This window comes from Scomber japonicus, chromosome 22 (assembly GCF_027409825.1).
Source record: "Scomber japonicus isolate fScoJap1 chromosome 22, fScoJap1.pri, whole genome shotgun sequence".
NCBI classification, from domain to species: Eukaryota; Metazoa; Chordata; class Actinopteri; order Scombriformes; family Scombridae; genus Scomber; species Scomber japonicus.
Window position 1 is genome coordinate 20,360,080 of NC_070599.1, and position 19,598 is coordinate 20,379,677.

At 40.4% G+C, this 19,598-nt stretch overlaps 1 protein-coding gene across 1 annotated transcript in view; it reads right to left on the reverse strand.

Annotated features, from left to right (window-relative positions):
* Positions 1–3,872, reverse strand: part of dachb (dachshund b) — a 123,077-nt gene extending 119,205 nt beyond the window's left edge. The window contains exon 1 of the mRNA XM_053343145.1: positions 3,217–3,872. Coding sequence (XP_053199120.1) covers positions 3,217–3,872 — 656 coding nt within the window. The remainder of the gene's footprint in view (positions 1–3,216) is intronic.
* Between the last annotated feature and the right edge of the window lie 15,726 nt (positions 3,873–19,598).

Below are 19,598 nucleotides of genomic sequence, written 5' to 3' on the forward strand. Positions count from 1 at the left end.
AATATTTCCATTTTCCATCTTTAGCAGCACGTGTGGGAAGTTTGTTTCACTTTGGATGATTAAAAAAAAACCAACTCATTTTATTGTATGTGTGTGTTGTTTTTTTTTAAATATTTCGGGGAAGCGGCGAAGTGGAAAACAACACGACGATGACGAGGAGTCTAAAATTAAGAAGCAAAAACAAAAAACATGAGTTCACACGTGTGGTAATGTTGACCGAAACCCGGCGCCGGAGTTACAAGTGGATGTAAGTGGTCGTTGCTTTTATATACACACACACATAGAGAAACACAAACACACACACACACACACACACACACACACACACACACATACACACACAAAGAGAGAAACACAAACACACACACACACACACATACACACACACACACACACACACATGGTTACCGAGAAGACGAAGTATGCAGAAGCCCAGTGGGAGTTTTCTTTCTTTTTTTTTTTTTGTGCTTTTAATTTTTCCTTTCTTTTCCCAGAGACTAACATCATGAGAGCGAGCGAGCATTAGTAGAGAGTGAGAGAGAGAGAGAGGCATTAGAGGAATGTCAATATGATTGGAGAGAGGGGAGTGTGTGTGTTCGCTGTGCGTTCAACAACAATAGCTCTCCAGCCGTGTTGTTCCATGTGCATTCACATGATTCATTATTACCCCTGACATGTACCGCTGTGTGTGTGTATGTGTGTGTGTGTGTGTGTGTGTGTGTTTGTGAGAAACAGAAAGTGAACGACACACACACACACACATAGAGAGAGAGAGTGATTGAGACGAAGAGACAGAGGAGAAGAGGTGAAAGACGGGGGATAAAGAAGAAGAGACAATTAGCCCGAGACAGAAATACACCATTGATGATGTGTGTGTGTGTGTGTGTGTGTGTGTGTGTGTGTGTGTGTGTGTTTAGATAGGGAGGGGGTGAGAGACAGAGGGGTGAGATTAGGAGGGAGAAAGTGAGAGCAAGTGATAAAAAGAGTCAAAAATAGCAAAAGACGAAATGAGAAAGTGATACAGAAGGAGAAAGAGAAAGAGAGGGGCGCGAAAACGACACAAACGCTCTTCAAAAAGAAACAAGGAGAGGAATGAAAATGGAAAAACTTAATAAAAAAGTGAAGACTCTGTATGTGTGTGTGTGTGTGTGTGTGTGTGGTCACTCTCTCCGACAATCCAGCGACTCCACAGCAACACAATACACTGTTAATAATTAGCTGACACTGAACAACCGCCACCTAAAACTATCACTTTCATCCTCCAGAGAGAGAGAGAGAGAGAGAGAGAGAGAGAGAGAGAGAGAGAGAGAGAGAGAGAGAGAGAGAGAGACTTTTTCCTATCTTTTTTTTTTCCCTCCCTCACTGCAGCCCTGACGAGAAACTCCAGCAGCACTTTGCAGGGAGGCTCTAGAAATAAGCTGAAGCGCTCCCATGAAGCTAAACCTCCTCCTCATCCTCATCTTCATCATCATCATCTTCCTCCTCTCTGGGTTTGTTGATGTTGTTTTTACAGCCTTTTAAAAAAAATGCTCGTAAAGCGGCTCGTTTTTTTTCAAATTCGTATCAAATGTCTTATCAAATATTATAATGCATCTCATCTGTTACATGTTGTTTTTAATATCAGTGGATATCCATGTTTTTATGACTTTAGCCGTGTTGGAAACGATGGGTTCAATGACAGTGGGAAAAAAGTGGAAGATGACCAGTTTCTTTCTATTTGAGACAGCTGCTGCTTAATGTCCACTTCAAATCAGCTTGCAATCAGAGTTAGAAACAATGCAACAAGACTTTCCCTCTTCTAAACAGTCAAAACATTCATTTTATGCAAAAAAAAAAAAAGAAAAAATCTGCATCTTTCTCCGCAAATTAAACTCTCGCTCTTTGCCTTTCAGCGCTGTGTAAAAAAAAAAAGAAACTTTAATCTGCAGCATTTAGGAAATTAGAAGCGTTTTTAATCCAAACTGCGTCAGGAAATGTGATGCATTCACTGTCACTGTGCATCACATTCATTTAATTTAACATTTAGGTGCACGATTAAAAAAAAAAAAAAGTAGGTTTTCATCTTTTTGTCTTAAGAATTTCCTGTCAATTCTCATTTTTGGGTCAGTTTTTGTTTTTAATGTGTTTAGAGGGGTTTTAATAGAAATGGTGAACAAGCAGGTGACAGGTAGAGGTAAAGCAGGTCTGCACACACACACACACACACACACACACACACACACACACATTCACACACTCGCTGGTGAGATATAAAGTAATGGATTATGTGTATGAGAAGCTTTTCCATCACTAAAGACAACACAGGACGACACAAAGCGATGCAGGTTGTGTTTGCTTTCTCCTGTTTCTCTGTTGTTATTTTATTTTATTTTTACCAAAACACCAAACTAATATTTCATTTAGCAGCACAAACACACATCAGGCTCGGCTGTCCAAATCGAGTATAAACAACATAAGTGGAAAAAGAAAAAAGACCGATAACAAAACCGAAGGCGAATCAAGACAAATAAAGTCGGTGAGCCTGTGGTAAATATTTACACGGATATCATACAAATAAGTAGAAAACTGTCATTTTCTAAAAAGAGCTATTACAGGAATATCACAGTGATGCAGGCAGAGATTACCTACCAGACACACACACACACACACACACACACACACACACACACACACACACACACACTAACTTCTACTGTAAAACATCACTCCCAAGACAAATATTATAGTCTTGACCTCCTATTATATACAAAAAGTATCTTATAAGATCAGTTTGAATGAATTGAGACTCATTATAAAGCTAAATTATGACCAAAATATAGTAGAAAAGTCAATAAATCACCAAATATTAATAATGCCTCTTCATCATCACAGCTTTACTTGGAAGTATCTGCTGTTACATGTCAGAAAATGTGACTTAAAACAACACATATTGCCTCTAAATCACTAAAAATGAGAGTAACACAGATAGTGCAAGTTGTTACTGAGTTGTTACATTTCAAGATGATTAAAGTTGGAGCCACAGATTGACTTTAAATGTCAAAATAAAAGTCTGGAAACGTTGTGGAGATAAAGCCTCCAATGTTATTGAAATGTGGAGGGAAAAAAAGTCACTTTTATTCCCACAAACACATCCAGAAGTTGGTGAGAAAATGACTCGTATCAAGAAGTCTTAAATATTAAAAAAAAAAAAAAAAAGTGATTAAATCATTCACAAACCTGGCGCTGGTGCAGTCCTGGTACAGCGTCTCGAAGTCCTTCCTGGAGATGAGCTTGCAGCGGTTCACGCCGGGCTGGATGGCGCCGAGCCCCCGCAGGACGCGCACCTGCTCCACGGTGCACACCACCGGCGAGATGTCCAACCTCTTCAGCTTGGTGTAGACTGTGTGCAGCCCTCCCACCAGGTGCTTCAGGAAGAGATCAAACACCTGAGGCAGGCAGATCAGCTCCTGGCCGTCCACGTTGAAGCTGGCCACCTTCACTCCGTGCACCTCCACCAGCTTGCACTCGCTGCACAGACCCGGGTTAGAAGTAGTCTGCGCCAAGCCGGGAGAACCGGGGGTCAAGCCGGCTGTGGTGAGCGATCCGAGCCCGCCGAGAGGACCCAAAGCTGCAGCACCACCTCCGTTCCCCAAGCCGGCCAGTGAGCCTCCTGGTCCGGGCAGGAAGGCGCTGAGCATGCTGCTGGTGAGCCGAGGAGACGGAGATAGAGAGTGCGAGTGGGAGTGGGAGTTGGAGTTGGTGTGCGCCGGGCTGGAGGTGCCGGTGGAGGCGACGGAGGTGAGGAGCGAGTCCGGCGCGGAGCGATAGAGCGTGGCCGGAGTAGGGGCGCCTGAGCCCGGCGAGAGGAGCGGGGGAGAGCCGGGGAGTGACATGGAGATGGTGGTAGTGGTGGTGATAGTGGTGGTGGTGGTGGTGGCGCTTGGAAGAAGTGGAGAGTGGTGAAAGCGCACACACACTCTCTCCTTCTATCTCTCCCGTTCACACACTCACACACTCACACACACTTTCCTCAATCTCTTTCCAGTTGGGAAAAACACTTGTGCCTCTTTTTTCTCCTTTAAATTTTCCTCCTCTGACTTTTTTCCAATTTGTCTTTTTTCCTGCGTCTTCTCTTTCCCTCCTCACTCTTCCTCTTCTTCTGTCTATCCAGATTAAGCTCTCACTCTTGTTTTCCGTGCGTGGTAAGCGGACTGTCCGGTCTGTGCGTAAAAGCTACTGGATCGGACTCCAGGTCAGCCCTCCAAACCTAAGCCCCGCCCCCTTCATGTGACAGACAGCAGTGTGAACCAATCAGAGAAGACCCCCTGCATGATTGAAGATATGATTGGTGGATGGAGAGTGGGAGGACTTTATCACACCCCCATTGACAGTGTGTGTGTGTGTGTGTGTGTGTGTGTGTGTGTGTGTGTGTAGGAGGCTATCGGTCAGATCTCCAGTTTTGCTGTTTCATAAACTTTCTCACGAGCTGCTTGATTCGCCTAAATGGGAAGTTTTTATTTTCCTTCATCCTCACTTTCTTTTTTTCGGCAATCCCCTTTACTCCGTGCGCGCATATGTGTTTGCGCGCGCGTGTGTGTGTGTGTGTGTAAATATATATGTGTGTCCAGTAATGGCTCACATGCGAGCTCTGGTGGCGAGAGAGGGACGCATGCTCTTCACACACACACTGACCGCTGATCAGTGAACAAGTGGTCATTAAAACAAACAAAAGAAGAAGAAGAAGAAGGAGAAAGAGAGGAATGGATGGACGAGGGAAGGAGATGAGGGAAGGAAATAAGGAAGGATAGAGGAGGAGGAAAAATTAAATGACATGAGGAGATAATAATTTATATCACAAAAGAAGAAGGAGAAGGGAAGGATTAAAAGAGAAAAGAGTAGAAAAGCATAAGAAGAGAGATCATGTAGCACCAAAGAGAATTAATTACTAGTGTGTGTGTGTGTGTGTGTGTGTGTGTGTGTGTGTGTGTGTGTGTGTGTAAGCAGTGAAATGGGATTGAGTGGTGTGGATTACAAACAGATGAGGTTTTATAATCCCATGTAATCTCATTACAGCGTTGGGAAGGGGGGGGGGCTGTCTGACTGACTGAATGAAAGAGAAAGTTGGTTTCTATACTCACTTTAATATTCAAGAGTTAGCATTAAAGACCCCTCCTCACAATCGTGTCTAATTCACTTACGCTTCAATGTAAAGGGTTAAAATCGCTTTGCATAATGTTTCAAGTCCGATGGTAAAGTGCTCATATTTAACTGTAATCCTACTATTCATAGATCGCCATTGTAAGTGATGGGAGACAAAATCTACTGTCCTAGTTCTACTTTAAAGACATTTATTTAAACGTTTATCTCAAATGAGGCAAAAATTACACCATTTTTTTGTGTTCGGTCACAAAAAGAGTAATTTTTGACCCAATAAACTTTTGTAAGACATCATTTGAACTTCAGATAAACTTTTGTGCATGGATAGATGGTTCAAAATACACAATTACTCCACAAAGTATCAGTTTTCTATGTCGAATCTATAATCCACACATTTATTAAAGCAGATAAATTGCTCTTTTTTTTATTTTTATGCTGTTATGCTGGACATCTGTAAAAATCCTCCCTGCAAGTCAAAATCCTGGGTTTCAACTTTACCTGAGCACTTCATTTGCAACATTTTATTCTACTTTAAAATCAGACTTAACAGAGCCACATGTTTCAGCTAGTGGCCTTGACCCCTGACCCCATGATGAAGGCCATTGGTTTGTGGACTGCTGCTCGGAAGCTAATAGTTTCGAATCTAGGCAGCGCCATCTTGAAAATTTCAGGTGCATGCTGGGAAAAATAAAAACACGGATTCTACTTATATGGACATGAGGCGGAGCGGGGAGGTTGCTATGGTTGCCAGGGCTGGATCTCGATTACATTGGGCAATCAACCTGTCAATCACGACGTAGCCACGCCCTAATGCATACCCTGCTTTATCGTCAAATATAAAATCGGGGAGGCCAAAATTTCCCAAATGAACATCATACTGCATTGAAGAAGGCTTTAAACTAGCGATTGAGACCATAAACACATTTTGAAAACGTTTACTGAGGTTAGAAATCAAGCGAGAAGTTGGTGAATTCTCCATTGACTTGTATAGAGACGGAAGTCCTTTTGACACCAAAACGGTCGCCCCCTGGTGGCCTTTTGATAGAATGCAGTTCTAAGTTACTTCCGCGTTGGCTTCAAACCAGAGGACCAGAACTCCCCGCCTGTGTACTACAAGTGTTGCTGGAGCTCTGACTTTCTTTCTCCATGCACCTTGGAAGTAAGTGAAGTTGTGCCAGAAACTTCCACTCACTTTAACCTCTGATTGTCCTGTAACCTTGGTTGCTAAGGTTGTTGCTAAGGTTCTTCCATGTGTTGTTGTTGTTGGCATTGTCCACTTCTATATTTGAGGACCTTGAAGAAACAGGAGCTAAAACGGCTTGTTTGAGACAGAGGCTGAACTGAGCGACTCCTTAAAGGGACACTATAAAATAAATAAGGAGTTTTTTATCTTAAATAACTCAAAAGATATTCTAGTAGAGCCCAAGAATGTAAATTTAGACTACAAATGAGCAGAATATGTTCCCTTTAAAGGCTGCAAAACTTGGTTCAAGTGAACATATTGCTGTCTTTTACGGAGCTGCAAGGATTAAAGATTAAAAATGTATCCGCTACTATTATGATATTGATTGTTTTAGTCTTTTTAGGCAAAGCATTTGTTGTTTGCAGCCTCTCAAATGTGAAGATTTGAGGCTTTTCTGTGTCATACATGTAAGTGAACTGAATATCTTTGGATAAACAAGGTAGAACAAGATGTCGCCATTAGATTTACGAAATTCTATCACTATTTTCTGATATTTTATAGACAAACTATTGGAGAAACTGTGTCATTATTTGTGTCCTACCTTTCTACTCAATGATAAGAGCATCTTTCTTTGCTGGAGAGGAGACAGGTGAAGGAGAAAGGAGGTCAAGGAGATGTGAGAAGGTGAAACAAAGAAGGTGGCAAAAAGAAAACGGTGGCACAAAGAGTTGAAAGAAAGACTTGGAAAAAAAAGGATTAAGAGATGGAGGGAGGAGAGTCCGCAAAAGACACGAGGGCAATAATTTGTCTCTCAGGGCTAATAATGATCAAACTGAACCTGGACTCGGAGAGAAAGACGAAGGGGGAGACAGAGAGCGATGAGGTCTTAGTGGAGGTGAATATCTCTCAGCGGGGTTATAATGACAGATATGAACTTGGGAGTTGGACTTTGGGATGCGAGAGCGAGAAAAAGAGGAAGAGGAGCAAATTCGAGAGAGATAGATGAATCGGATATGTGAAGAAGTAAAAAGGACAGAGGGAAGAGGTGACAAGAGAGGGAGAGGATAAAAGTGGAAAAACTTGTCTGTAAAAATGCTCTTCATCCCCCCGGAGAGGAAGAGCCCGATGTTCGACACAGAAGACCATTTTGCTTCTTTTTTTAAAAAAACCTTTTAAATAACTTGATCTGTCGCATGTCCGAGTTTTTGTGTTGGTACTGTTTTTTGTCTTTGAGGTAAAAGAACGAATAGAAAGTTATCTGATGGACGGTGGCCCTACTGACTGATTCACATACGTTTGAAAGCACATAAAAGTATAACAGTTTGAAACTATCTCAAAACTTCTAATGTGAGACAAAAATAAAGGATGATACAAAGAAATAAAGTACTCAGGAAGTCACTCAAAACTAAAAACTAAGCACAGACTTTATTTGCTTTTCCATCATCGACTAAAAGATGATTACTGACTGCAGAGGTGTAGATTTAGTTGTAGCTTTGATAGGGATGTATACTCGCTCTCTGTCTCTCTTTTCTCTTTCATACTGAACTGCAATAACACCAAGTGCAATTTTAATGGTGACACTTTAACGTCATGGATTACAAATTGTTGTTTTTGTGGTAGGCTATTTTGTATTTATTTATGTATTTATTGAGTTGATGCATTGATTGTGTTTTTTATGCTTGTAATGAACTGGAGTAGCTCTCCACATCTCATTGAATATTCTATTCTATTCTTTCTGTAAAGAGCATGTTTACTGAATACGCATTTGCTGAATTTGCGTGAAATTGGACTTCCGTGTCATGGCCTTTTCTCTTATTTCTACATTTAATTTGATTGATAGACGACTTAACTATGAATCTGAAGCCAAAACAAATATTTAAAAGTAACATATCAAAGACTTTCACACTGAATTTCTAGATGTGCTGCTCTGTACCAAGCTTCTGTCAGGTTTTCAAACCTCACCTGAGATCCTGTCCTTCATTTAGTTTGTAGATTTGGGCGACATAACTTAAGAGTTTTCATGCCAAACTCATCTTTAAATCATCTCAAAAATGTCTATTTGTTTTATTTGTCATTCAACTCCTGAATCTATCTTTCACTATGACGTTTGAGCCCACTTGACAGTAACAAACAAATTGATTGGACAAGCTGTGGCCAATACACCTTATAAATAATGTTCATGTCTCAATGATGTAATAATAACTCAGCAACAAACCTTGATATTGGTAGAAACAGGCTTGTATAAGCTAAACCCAAATCTAAGCACATGATTGATTGATTAATTGTATTCATGTGTAAAAAATAATGTAGTCTGAACACTTGTAGAGGAAATTACAATTGTGCATGAGACCACTAAGTACGTAATCTCTAAGTATCACAGAAGTTCTTATGCTTGGGTGAAGTGGAAATGTTGGCACATTGATAAAAGCAAAAGTGAAAAAAGTGCAATGAAAACAGATTTAGTGACCACTTTTCTGCTTCACTGAAGAAATGAAAAATAGCGAGAAGAAAACAGGTCAGGTCTTTGTGGAGCGATGAGGGGACTGTAACACTCCCCAAATAAATACACTAAACTAACATAACTGTCATATTTCCATCATGTTTTCTAAGTTATTTTTAACTTTGAGGTTTGACTGCAGCTGTAATAATGATGTGATCTCGTTGTGCCTGTTTATGAAATAGTTTAATGGAACCAACTGGGGAAAAAAAAACTAGCACCAGCAGCTGTTCATCTCCATGAGTAACCTCCAAATATTGACGAAACAGCAGTGAATGGAAACACACATTAATTTGAATTTTCTTTGGAGATATTCTGGAAATTTAGTAAAAATGTTGGTATTTTGGATGAAAACCTAGATAGTTAAGGAGGTCTGAAGAAGCTTGCGTTATAACAGTACGTTCTGTGTCTTCATCATCATCAACAGTGATGGACAGTGTGAGACTGCGAGATACAAGATAAGAGTTAACTACAAGTTCGTAAATGTTAGCATGTTGACGTTAGCATTCAGGTTACAGCATAGCAAAGGTGTCATTTGGACAGGTGATGAGGTTAACATGATCCTGCTAAAGCCAAAAACAAGACTGTGAGGTGTCCAAAGCTTCTTAGACCATGACTAGCTAGCACATTTTCATCATTTCATTTGATCTGTTTAGTGTAAAGTTAGATTATAACACTGACTTCAGAGTAACCAAAGAATTATGATTTACTTTTAACAGTCAACAAGTAAATAAGAGGACTAATTAAGATACCAGCACCAGTCCAAGTACCCTTAAAATTATACAGATTCCAACTGAGTACTTAATTCGATACCAATTACACATTTAGTGCTCTTGTCTTATCTGGTGTAACAGGCTTGTAGTGTTAGACACACTTTAGAGCGTTTAGGAGGCATCTTGGCTGCTGAACTGCTAAGCATGCTAACTCAAATTCACCACGACTTCACCACCACAGACGGGTCGTAGCGGCTGTGGCAGTGGACCAATCACATGTCGCATTACATAGAAAAACGCTTGGTTTGATTGGCTGTAAGCAAGTCCGTACAAATACTCAAATTTTCTAGCTCTGGGTGCAAAAAAGATCGATTTCAGGTATCATTTGATGGGAGCCGCTTCGGTACTTCTTTATTTAGGTTAATATCTTAAAGGTATCAAGAAGCGATACCCAGCTCTAGTCTTGATACTTCTGATACTTGCTACTTCATTGGAGCAATTTAGTGTTTTAACGAAAATGACAGGACTTAATGTTAAAAAATCTTTGTTTTTGCTGTCGCTTTTCCAACATCCGTTCCTCCTACCGTCATCTGTGTTTATCAGTCTTTGCTTTCTGAAAACCACATGAGCGACAGCAGGGAGGGGAAATAATGTCATTTATCAATGAACAGAAACTCCCAGGGTGGCTGCAGGATGTACAGTGTCACTTGACAATGATGTATGTTCCAGGAAAGTTACCTGGGCTCTAACTGAACTAAAAGGAGGTAACAGTAAAGTTTGATAATGATGTATAAATGGAGTGAGTGGGTTTGTTGTGGATTAAGAAACAACTTTATCTTTGCTTTATTTTAGTTGATGAAGCTAAAACTGAACTGCATTTCTCAAAATTACATAATACATGAATGCTTTCTGCTGTAGCTGGCTATGAGTCAACAAGTGATTTTCTCCATTTTAGTCAAATACTTCATCCTGTTTTTGATTAGAAATGATTTGTATCAAGTCAGCTGATGATTCTGCAAGCTCCATTATAATGATTGTTATCGTAACGTCATTGTGAATGTTTCAGCCTCTGTCTCACAAACAGTGGGAAAAATGGCTCCTAAAGTATATTTTACTGATGTTATGGATGTGCTTAAATACACACAAGAGCATGAAAGGCAAACAACATATATTTGGTGTTTCTACTGAATAAATAATGAATATCTTTTAACATCTGCTGAGACTGTCCACACCAGAGCTTACTTGCTTACTTTTACTTTTAACCTTGAACAGCCAGGGAGAGCAACAATGTCAACTGACTTATTATGAAACAATTGACATTTATTAATCTTTTTTATTCATTCACCTTCCCCGACATTGTTGGTTGGGTATATCAGCAGCTGGACTGATTTCTATGTGAAAGACCCAGGTCGGATTTTCCGCAACAGATATGACATTTTGTCATACTCCCGAATATCTTGCTTCTCTCCCACTAATGTCAACAAACAACCAGCATCTACCACAACAGAAACTGTACTTTCCAAGTAGAACATAGGACATAGTAGGACATCTACAGATCTCGTTGCCACATGGTTAAGGACACACATCCCTCCCATCACCTGTTCTCACTACTGTCACCTGGAATCCAACCAATCACTCATAAGCTAAAAACACATTTTTTACTGAACAAAGGAGCAGAAAACAAGCTACAGGGCAATAACAGAATATAGATTAACCATTCATTTTTTTCTGTTAGTACACATTTACAACAAAACTGCAAGGTGTTGCTCCCTGGCCAAAGCTCATTGATTCTTCCGGTGTTTAGTAAACGATTAGTAAAAGTTGGCAGTTTGCAGGTCGGGTTAGGTTTAAGTGGTTGAGTAAAGCATATTTTTGTGCATTGGGTGGTAGCTTTCACTGTCCAGCAGCCAGAAAACACAACAGAAGCAGGTGTAGATGGGGGTCATGTCAGAGCAACAGGATGCTGACTGCGCTGAAAAAAAGTCCGGTCTCAATACACAGTCTGGGCTCTGAGATTCAGAAGATAAATGTGTGGCTCGAGTGAGCCACCACAACAATACAATGGGAGGGGGGGGGGGGGGCGGAGATGGAGAGGTGACCAAGAAACATCCATTTAATATAGAAGTAGGACTTTAACCAGACAAGGACTCGCGGACACATCGGTGTGGTTTTATAACAGCGGAGGGACTGACGGAGACACGGCGCGGAGGGATATACAGAGACCCGAAGGAGAAACAGAGAGTGAAGGTGGACGCTAATCTGCCGGACAGGTGAGTAACATCAGCGCTGCTTCACATAAACTGTAACGTTACCTGCTGACATTCAGCTCACTGTCTAGTTAGTCAGGATATGTTGTTGTTGTTGTGGTGTTAGCTGTAAAGTAGCAGACTTGTTACTACAGCTGTTTGACGCTCTGCACGTTAGCTTCGCAGCTAACGTTAGCAGCGTGCTAACGTAGCCTACAACATACTGTAGCTGCTGTGTAGGTGGTCGCTATGTATCTGGTGTTTGCTCATTGCTTTCAATTACTATCAGAGAAATAAATGCTGCTATCAAACTAAAGCTAACTTACCGGCCCGCAGAAGACGCTTCAGACTCCGCCATGTTGGTCAGCTGGCGCAGTGGTTACGTCCGTTACCATGACAATGCGCAGCCATGAACTTCGGGGGTGGAGCCTCAGAAGGAGCACGGGAGGGAGGGGGGGGGGGGTTGTTTTGGTTTTCACTCAAATATCATCAACTTTTCTCCTCGTTTTTCCCCCACATCGCTAACTATACCTTTTAAGGTATTTCCACATTGTCATCACTCTCAAACCAAAGTAATTGCTGCTTGGTGAAAGATGATTTTTATCAGCAAAACACCCATTTCCATTTGAAGTGTAAAAAAAGAGAGTAAAACAGTATAGAAAGACAATAAAAAAAATAGGTGGATTAACAATTGTTGCAGTGAAGAAAAATTACTAAAATATAGAGAAAAGAGAGGGGGAATATTTTAGACTCAAGTGTTAGGTGACATTGGTCTGCAGGCTTTTATAATTTTCTTTTTTTTTTTATTCTACTTTGGGACAAAAACATGAATGAGAAAGAGCCGCAGGCTATGTGAGAGTGCGTGTCTTTTCAAAGTATTGTCTCACACACACACACACACACACACACACACCACACACACATTGTCGTCCAAAGTGTTTCTGTACACACACACACACACACACACACACATCACATCACTAGAGGCTATCAGGATTTATTTAGCTTTTATTTATACAAGCTTAAAGTCAAACCATCCATCTCACACTCAATAGCCCCCAGCTTTCATTACAGTGTGTGTGCGGGCAGCAGATGACATTGCGTGCATGTAAGCAAGTTTGTGTTTGTGATGATATACAGTAATTCTGAACTGACGTGTGTGTGTGTGTGTGTCTTTTCCCATCATCCTCGGTACCTCCAGCTATGATGTTGACGACGGCGGTGCAAGTTGTGTTCTTTAATAATCTAATTCAATAACACAATTACCAAGTGTCAAACTGCAGATCGAGCGTCTCGAGGCTGGACAGAGTGACAGAGACGCTTTGTTTCCATACAAGGAGCTTTTTTTTTCTTTCTTTTTTTTTAACAATCATCAGCTAAATTACAACTCAATAGACACACCAAATACTCCAATACAAGTCTCCTCTTGTTTAATGCTCACGTGAGGTGGAAAATAGTTTTATCGATAGTGAAAAAAAGCAACAGAAATGTTATAATTATTTTGTTCTTTACAGTGAAATATGAGAAATATCACATTTACATGATGATTAGTTAATTATATCCACAGAGAATACTGGATTGCGATTGGTCAGAGGGTGTGCATTATTTCCAGATAACTGCACTGCTTTTTCATCCGTTATTAGGTTATTGTTTCTGCTACTTTTATACCAAACCTGGCAGAGATAAATGGAGTCTGAACAATGGTCCCATTTAACAAGACTCTGCTAACATGCAAATTAGCTTGCGGACAATTCCTAACTTACATTAACCTTTGTGTCGTCCTCCTGGGTCAAATTGACCCTGTCTGTTTCCTTCCTTCTATCCTTCCTTATTTCCTTCCTCCCTACCTCTTTTCCTTCCTTCTTCCTCCCTACCTCCTTTCCTTCCTTCTTCCTCCTTTCTTCTCTCCTTTCCTTCCTTCCTTCCACACTTGTTTCCTCCCTCCTTCCTTCCTTCCTTCCTTCCTCCCTCCTTCCCTTCCTTCCTCCCTCCCTCCCTCCTTCCTTCCTCTCTCCCTCCTTTCATTCCTTTTTTCCCCTTCCTTTCCTGACTCAAGGATAACAGGAAGGTTAAACACATAGTACTGCAGAGGTTGGTGGGACTGATGCTAGTTTTGTATGTAGCATAAAGGATTGATGAATTGTTGATCTGATTTAGTGATTACCGATGGTATTCATAGCGAAATACGTACAGCGGCATGGCTTAGAAACGCCCCAAAAAAAAGTTTGTGAATTATACATTGCATAGTTTAAATAATCAAATTTATTTGTAGATTCATTCATGCAACACAAAATATGACGTAGCTCAATGGACAAAACTGACTAAAATTGATCAAGTCATCAAAGTTTAAACAACAATAACTGGGCTAACCCTAAACCCTAATCTTAACAAATTGAGATAAAATTGAGAATGCAAAGCCCGGTGGACGATTCTGCAAATTTTAAGTCCAGTGCCAAAGTTGAGAGCCAAATCAAGAAGTTCTGTAGTTTGACTTCAGGTTTAGTTCACCACCTGTCACAATCCAACGTTAGCAAAGTGTTTTTATTGCCTAATTATACCTTTAACCGTAGCACATTTCCCATAACCACAGTATGTTTTACTCATTACTCATTCTACAGCTGCTCATGCACAGTAATCAGTTTAGAAATGTTGGGATTGGATGTTAAACATGTGTTTGTTGAATGTAATCCAGGCTTTTGCAGAATCATCCAATATCAATGATGGTGTCTGCCAACTGGATTGTTGTACTAATTTGTGTCAAGTGGACCATATTGATGTTACCCATCTCTTTAGCTTACAATGATTTCAAATATAATTGGTTGTATTCGGTTATTATGGGCAATGTGGGCGGATTTCTATAAGGCAATAATTGAAAAACAGGATTGTTACATCAACGTGAATAAGTATCTTCAATTATTGGGTACTTAATTCAGTAGATTGGCTAAAAATGTTCCCATTGTATTTCATTTACAATAGGGTTTATTCCCATTATTCAGTTTCAGTTTCCTTAAAATTGTACTTTATGATGATTTTTTTTTAAATGGTGGGGTCTCACTGGCTAATAACTGCCATTCACATCTTTTTATGCATTTATTTGTGTTTAATGTAAAAATACAACATAGATAATTCCACTAACAACATATTAAGTCATATTTAAAGCATGTATGTTAGCTACACGACAAAATATAGTGTAAAAACCTTAAAATTCATGTTTTCCTGCAGTCTGAGGTTTTATTTTTTTTACAAATCATCTTGAAAGTTTCAGATCAGAAATAAACCTTGAGACAGAAAGAAGTGAGACAGACATTTTATACCATAAAAAATGTTCTTGGGCAATATCCAGTCTGGTGTAATAAAGCCCGAGCTCGTTCCTGTTTCCACTTCTTTCTGTCCCCATCTCTGTCTTTCTTTTTTTTTTCTTCTCTTCTCTCTCTCCCTCCGTCCCCGTCTGTCCTCCACCTCTCCTTCCCTCTCTGCCCTTCATCCCCCCTTCTCTTTATCACTCCGCTCATAAAACCTGCTCATCCAGAAAGAACAGAGTTTAGAGGAGGATGGTGGAGAGAGACGGCAAGAGAGAGTTTTTGAGGGGGATGAAAAGGGGAGAGAATGAAGATGGGAAGGATGGAGTGGATAAGGAAGAAAAAGAGAGAGGGGGGCATCGAAAGAGAGTTGGGAGAGCTTAAGGAATAAAAAGAGAGGTAAGGTAGAAAGGGAAGATCGAAAGACTAATAGAGACATGAATACAGAAATGGTGTAAAAGGCCATTTTACACTGTGTAGTTTTGGGATTTACTAGATAAAAGTTGATAAAACATCATGAAATTTCTGGTCTTTAATCCAAAGCAGTAGTTTTAGATGATGGTGTGAGATACGAGCATTTATTTAAAGCTTCGGAGAGCACACCAGAATCCATCTTGTGCGCTTGTGACTGAACCATCAATGGTTTAGACCAATCAGCGTCCGACGAGCCCGACAGCCCATGATAGACGGCGACAGAGAGATGGTTCATCCAATCACTTGACATGTATTTTTAAGAGTGCCTGTCCTTTTCCAAACAGGTTAATCAAAGACAGCATCCATCAAATAAGACCTTCACCGAACAGTACTAATGTTACCAAACTATTTTAATTACTAAACATTTAAGTCTGGCATTGAAATACTCTTTATTATGGTAATATCAGAAGTCAATCAATTCTTCCAATTACTTTTCATGCTAAGGTGTAAGCTTACAATTTAGTTATTTGGCAAAATATAATTTATAGGAAGTGTGAATAAACTGCAAAATCTTTAAATAAAGATTAATAGTGGCTTAATCAGACATGCAGGCCTTCTATCCCTAAATTTAAGCCTGACTTTTAGAGATTATATTAATTTGCAACAGTAAATACGTTTTGTACCTGAGCTAATAACAGGTAGTCTCATAGACTGTATAAAAGAAATGGACGTAACATCCATGACGTCACCCATTGGCTTGTGGACTGCTGTTCGAAGCCAATAGTTTCGAATGTAGGCAGCACCATCTTGAAAATTTCAGGTGCATGCTGGGAAAAATAAAAACACGGATTCTACTTATATGGGCATGAGGCGGGGTCATGGGCAGAGCGGGGAGGTTGGCATAGGTTACGAGGGCTGGATCTTGAGGACATTGGGCAATCAACCTGTCAATCAGGACGTAGCCACGCCCCTAATGCATACCCTGCTTTATCGTCACATATAAAATCAGGGAGGCCAAAATTTCCCAAATGAACATCATACTGCATTGAAGAAGGCTTTAAACTAGCGATTGAGACCATAAACACATTTTGAAAACGTTTACTGAGGTTAGAAATCAAGTGAGAAGTTGGTGAATTCTCCATTGACTTGTATAGAGACGGTCTCCCCCTGGTGGCCTTTTGATAGAATACAGCTCTAAGTTACTTCCACGTTGGCTTCATTTCAGAGGACCAGAACTCCCCGCCTGGTTTAAAGACTGTAAATGTTAACGTGACGCTATGTAAACGTGGTAGTAATTACATAGCGTAGCATGCTAGCACACACACAGGCTACAGGTACAGTCTAGGGAGTGATAGAGAGGTGTTTTTGACAGCTGCATTGATTTTCTTTCCTGAATTTTGTGCAGAGTTTGGGTTTGGATATGTGGTTGTTTATCGACGTAGCCAAATGCCTGATTCTTGTATCTGCTTTTCAATACATAATCTTTAATCTTTGCACCTCTACCATTTACACTTCTAGCCCCAGGAGTGCAAGAGACGAGCTGAGCGTCGGTCAGCAACAGTTAGAAACATGAAAACCTGCTCAGAGGTCATGAAATCGAGTGCGATAAAGTGACAAAAATCTTACAAACACAAAAATTTATGATGAAGAAAATACTACTTGGAGAAGCATCAAACAAAGGACACCAGTATGGGTTTTTTTTCTTTCTTTTTCTTTCTCTCTATCTACATCGTTGAGCTTATTGATCGCACAAATCAGACATCCTTCAAAATGGATACCGTACAGTCCGACACAGATTGTGACCAAGATTTTATTAGACCCATCTCACACAGCGTGACATGCAATGAACCTGCAAATTTGCTGTTATTGCACAGTGTGTACGGGCCTTAAGAGACAGAAAAAAGGGAGAGAAATGGAGGAAGAGAAAGAGAGACAAAGAGACAGAGACATAAAAAAGAGAGATTAAAAGAGAGAGAGAGAGAGCAGGTCTCAAGGTGACCAGCCATTGTCCTAATTCCTCTTTTTAAAACAGCTAAAGAGGCCAAAAACACAACTCTCCCTCTCTCTTTCTCTCATTACGTCTCTCGCTCATCATCTCTCGTTCTCTTCCCACCCCTCCTCTCTCCTTTTCCTGCAATCTCCACTAAAACAGGCTAAAGACATCCCATCCCATCTCTCCCTCTCTCTCTTTTATATTTAACTCGTTCTCTTTTAGCATTTACACCCTGCATCCTGATGCTAACCCTCCTCCTCCTCCTCCACCACCCCTTCGCTTCTCCCTCTCTCTCCCTGTTCCTGTCGTCTTTGCCAGCAGCGATGTCTTCAAAACTCTGATTGATGATGGTTGCCGTCGGTTACCGTTGTGTCCTGCTTTCTGTTTTTACCAAAAATCCTCTCTCTTTCTTTCTCTCTCTCTCCCATTCTCTCACTCGCTCTCTCTCTCTCTTTCCAAACAAACTTTTCAACATTATTTTAGACCCCCTGTTAAAAGTCAACTCCCCTGCACTGTCGTGTGTGTGTGTGTGTGTGTTGTGTGTATGTTCAAAGTGGTGCAACGCCTGCTGAAGCCTCATATTGGCTTTGGATGAACTGTATAACACAACAAGGATTTTGTCCTCTATCACTTCTGTCTTTGCATCTGCTCCACAAAGTGATCTCTTCACAGCCAGTATGGACAGGAGGAATAATTACAGCAACCAATAACTATTTAAACATGCATACAGTGAATTTTACAAAAAGCACACACAGCTTAAAGAAATACTATAAACAGAGGAAATGCTTAAAGTCAAATACAACAGAACAAAATTAATCATGTACATTGTTTTAAATCATTAAAAAACATTAACACAAAATATGTTTGTCTTCTTTTCCTGGTTTTCCATCAGATTAGATTGCCGTCGTGTCAATTGCAGCCAGATTATTGGTCGTTTGGTAATTAATCAGACATCGAGACCTATGGAATCAGATTTGTGTCAGAATGATCAAAGCAAAACTTTTAAACATCAAACAAAAATAAAAATCTGAGAGAGTAAAAATCATCCAAGCTAAAAAAAAATTCATCTCAAACAAATGATCTGTGTAATCAAGTAAACTATTGGTCTTTTGCTATTTTCTTAACATGTCCTTTTGTTTACAGTTTGCGGCTTTGCGGTTGCGCTCCCAGCTCTCTGCTTTGCGCGCCCTAATGCATACCCTGCTTTATCATCAAATATAAAATCAGGGAGGCCAAAATGTCACAAATGAACATCATACTGCATTGAAGAAGGCTTTAAACTAGCGATTGAGACCATAAACACATTTTGAAAACGTTTACTGAGGTTAGAAATCAAGTGAGAAGTTGGTGAATTCTCCATTGACTTGTATAGAGACGGTCGCCCCCTGGTGGCCTTTTGCTAGAATGCAGTTCTAAGTTACTTCCACGTTGGCCTCATTTCAGAGGACCTGGTTAATACAAACACACTTCTAGTAAAGCACAGCCAACATTTTGATAAATACTAACACTTTTATTGGTCCTGAAGTGTGGTAATTTCCTCTGGTCGGTGTGCACCAAAATGCTAAAACCCGCCCATGAACCTGCTGCACTGAACAACAACTTCCGGGGTCAGGTACTGAGTGAGCTGTCACTCATTAGCCTAAATCAATGCTTTGGTCTTAATAACCACAACCAGGGAAACCCAACCCTTCTCCAAACCAATCTCCACAACATGCTTTGCCGAAATCTTTACACCACTAATCAATTACTCCAGGAATCTACCCATAAACGTCCAAAACAACATCAAAACACTGAACAACCTCATCAGGGACACCAACAGACAAATCCCGAGAAGGGAATAGGACACCTTCAGGACAGAAAGGGATGACATCTATTGGACTGCCCAAACCGCCAGGGAAATTTGGCAGACCTGGACGTCTTTTTTAGGTTGACCAAACCCCCAAAGACCCTCGAAAATTGACCCACTTCAAACCAACATTAGCCCAAAAGAGTCTCCTCCAGATGCAATAGAAGTTGCTATAAACTCAACATAGCAATGATTAGTAAAGGAAAAATGTTAATAGGTATATCGCCAATATCTGAACCATTCAATCATCAATGTTAAATCATTGTTCCCT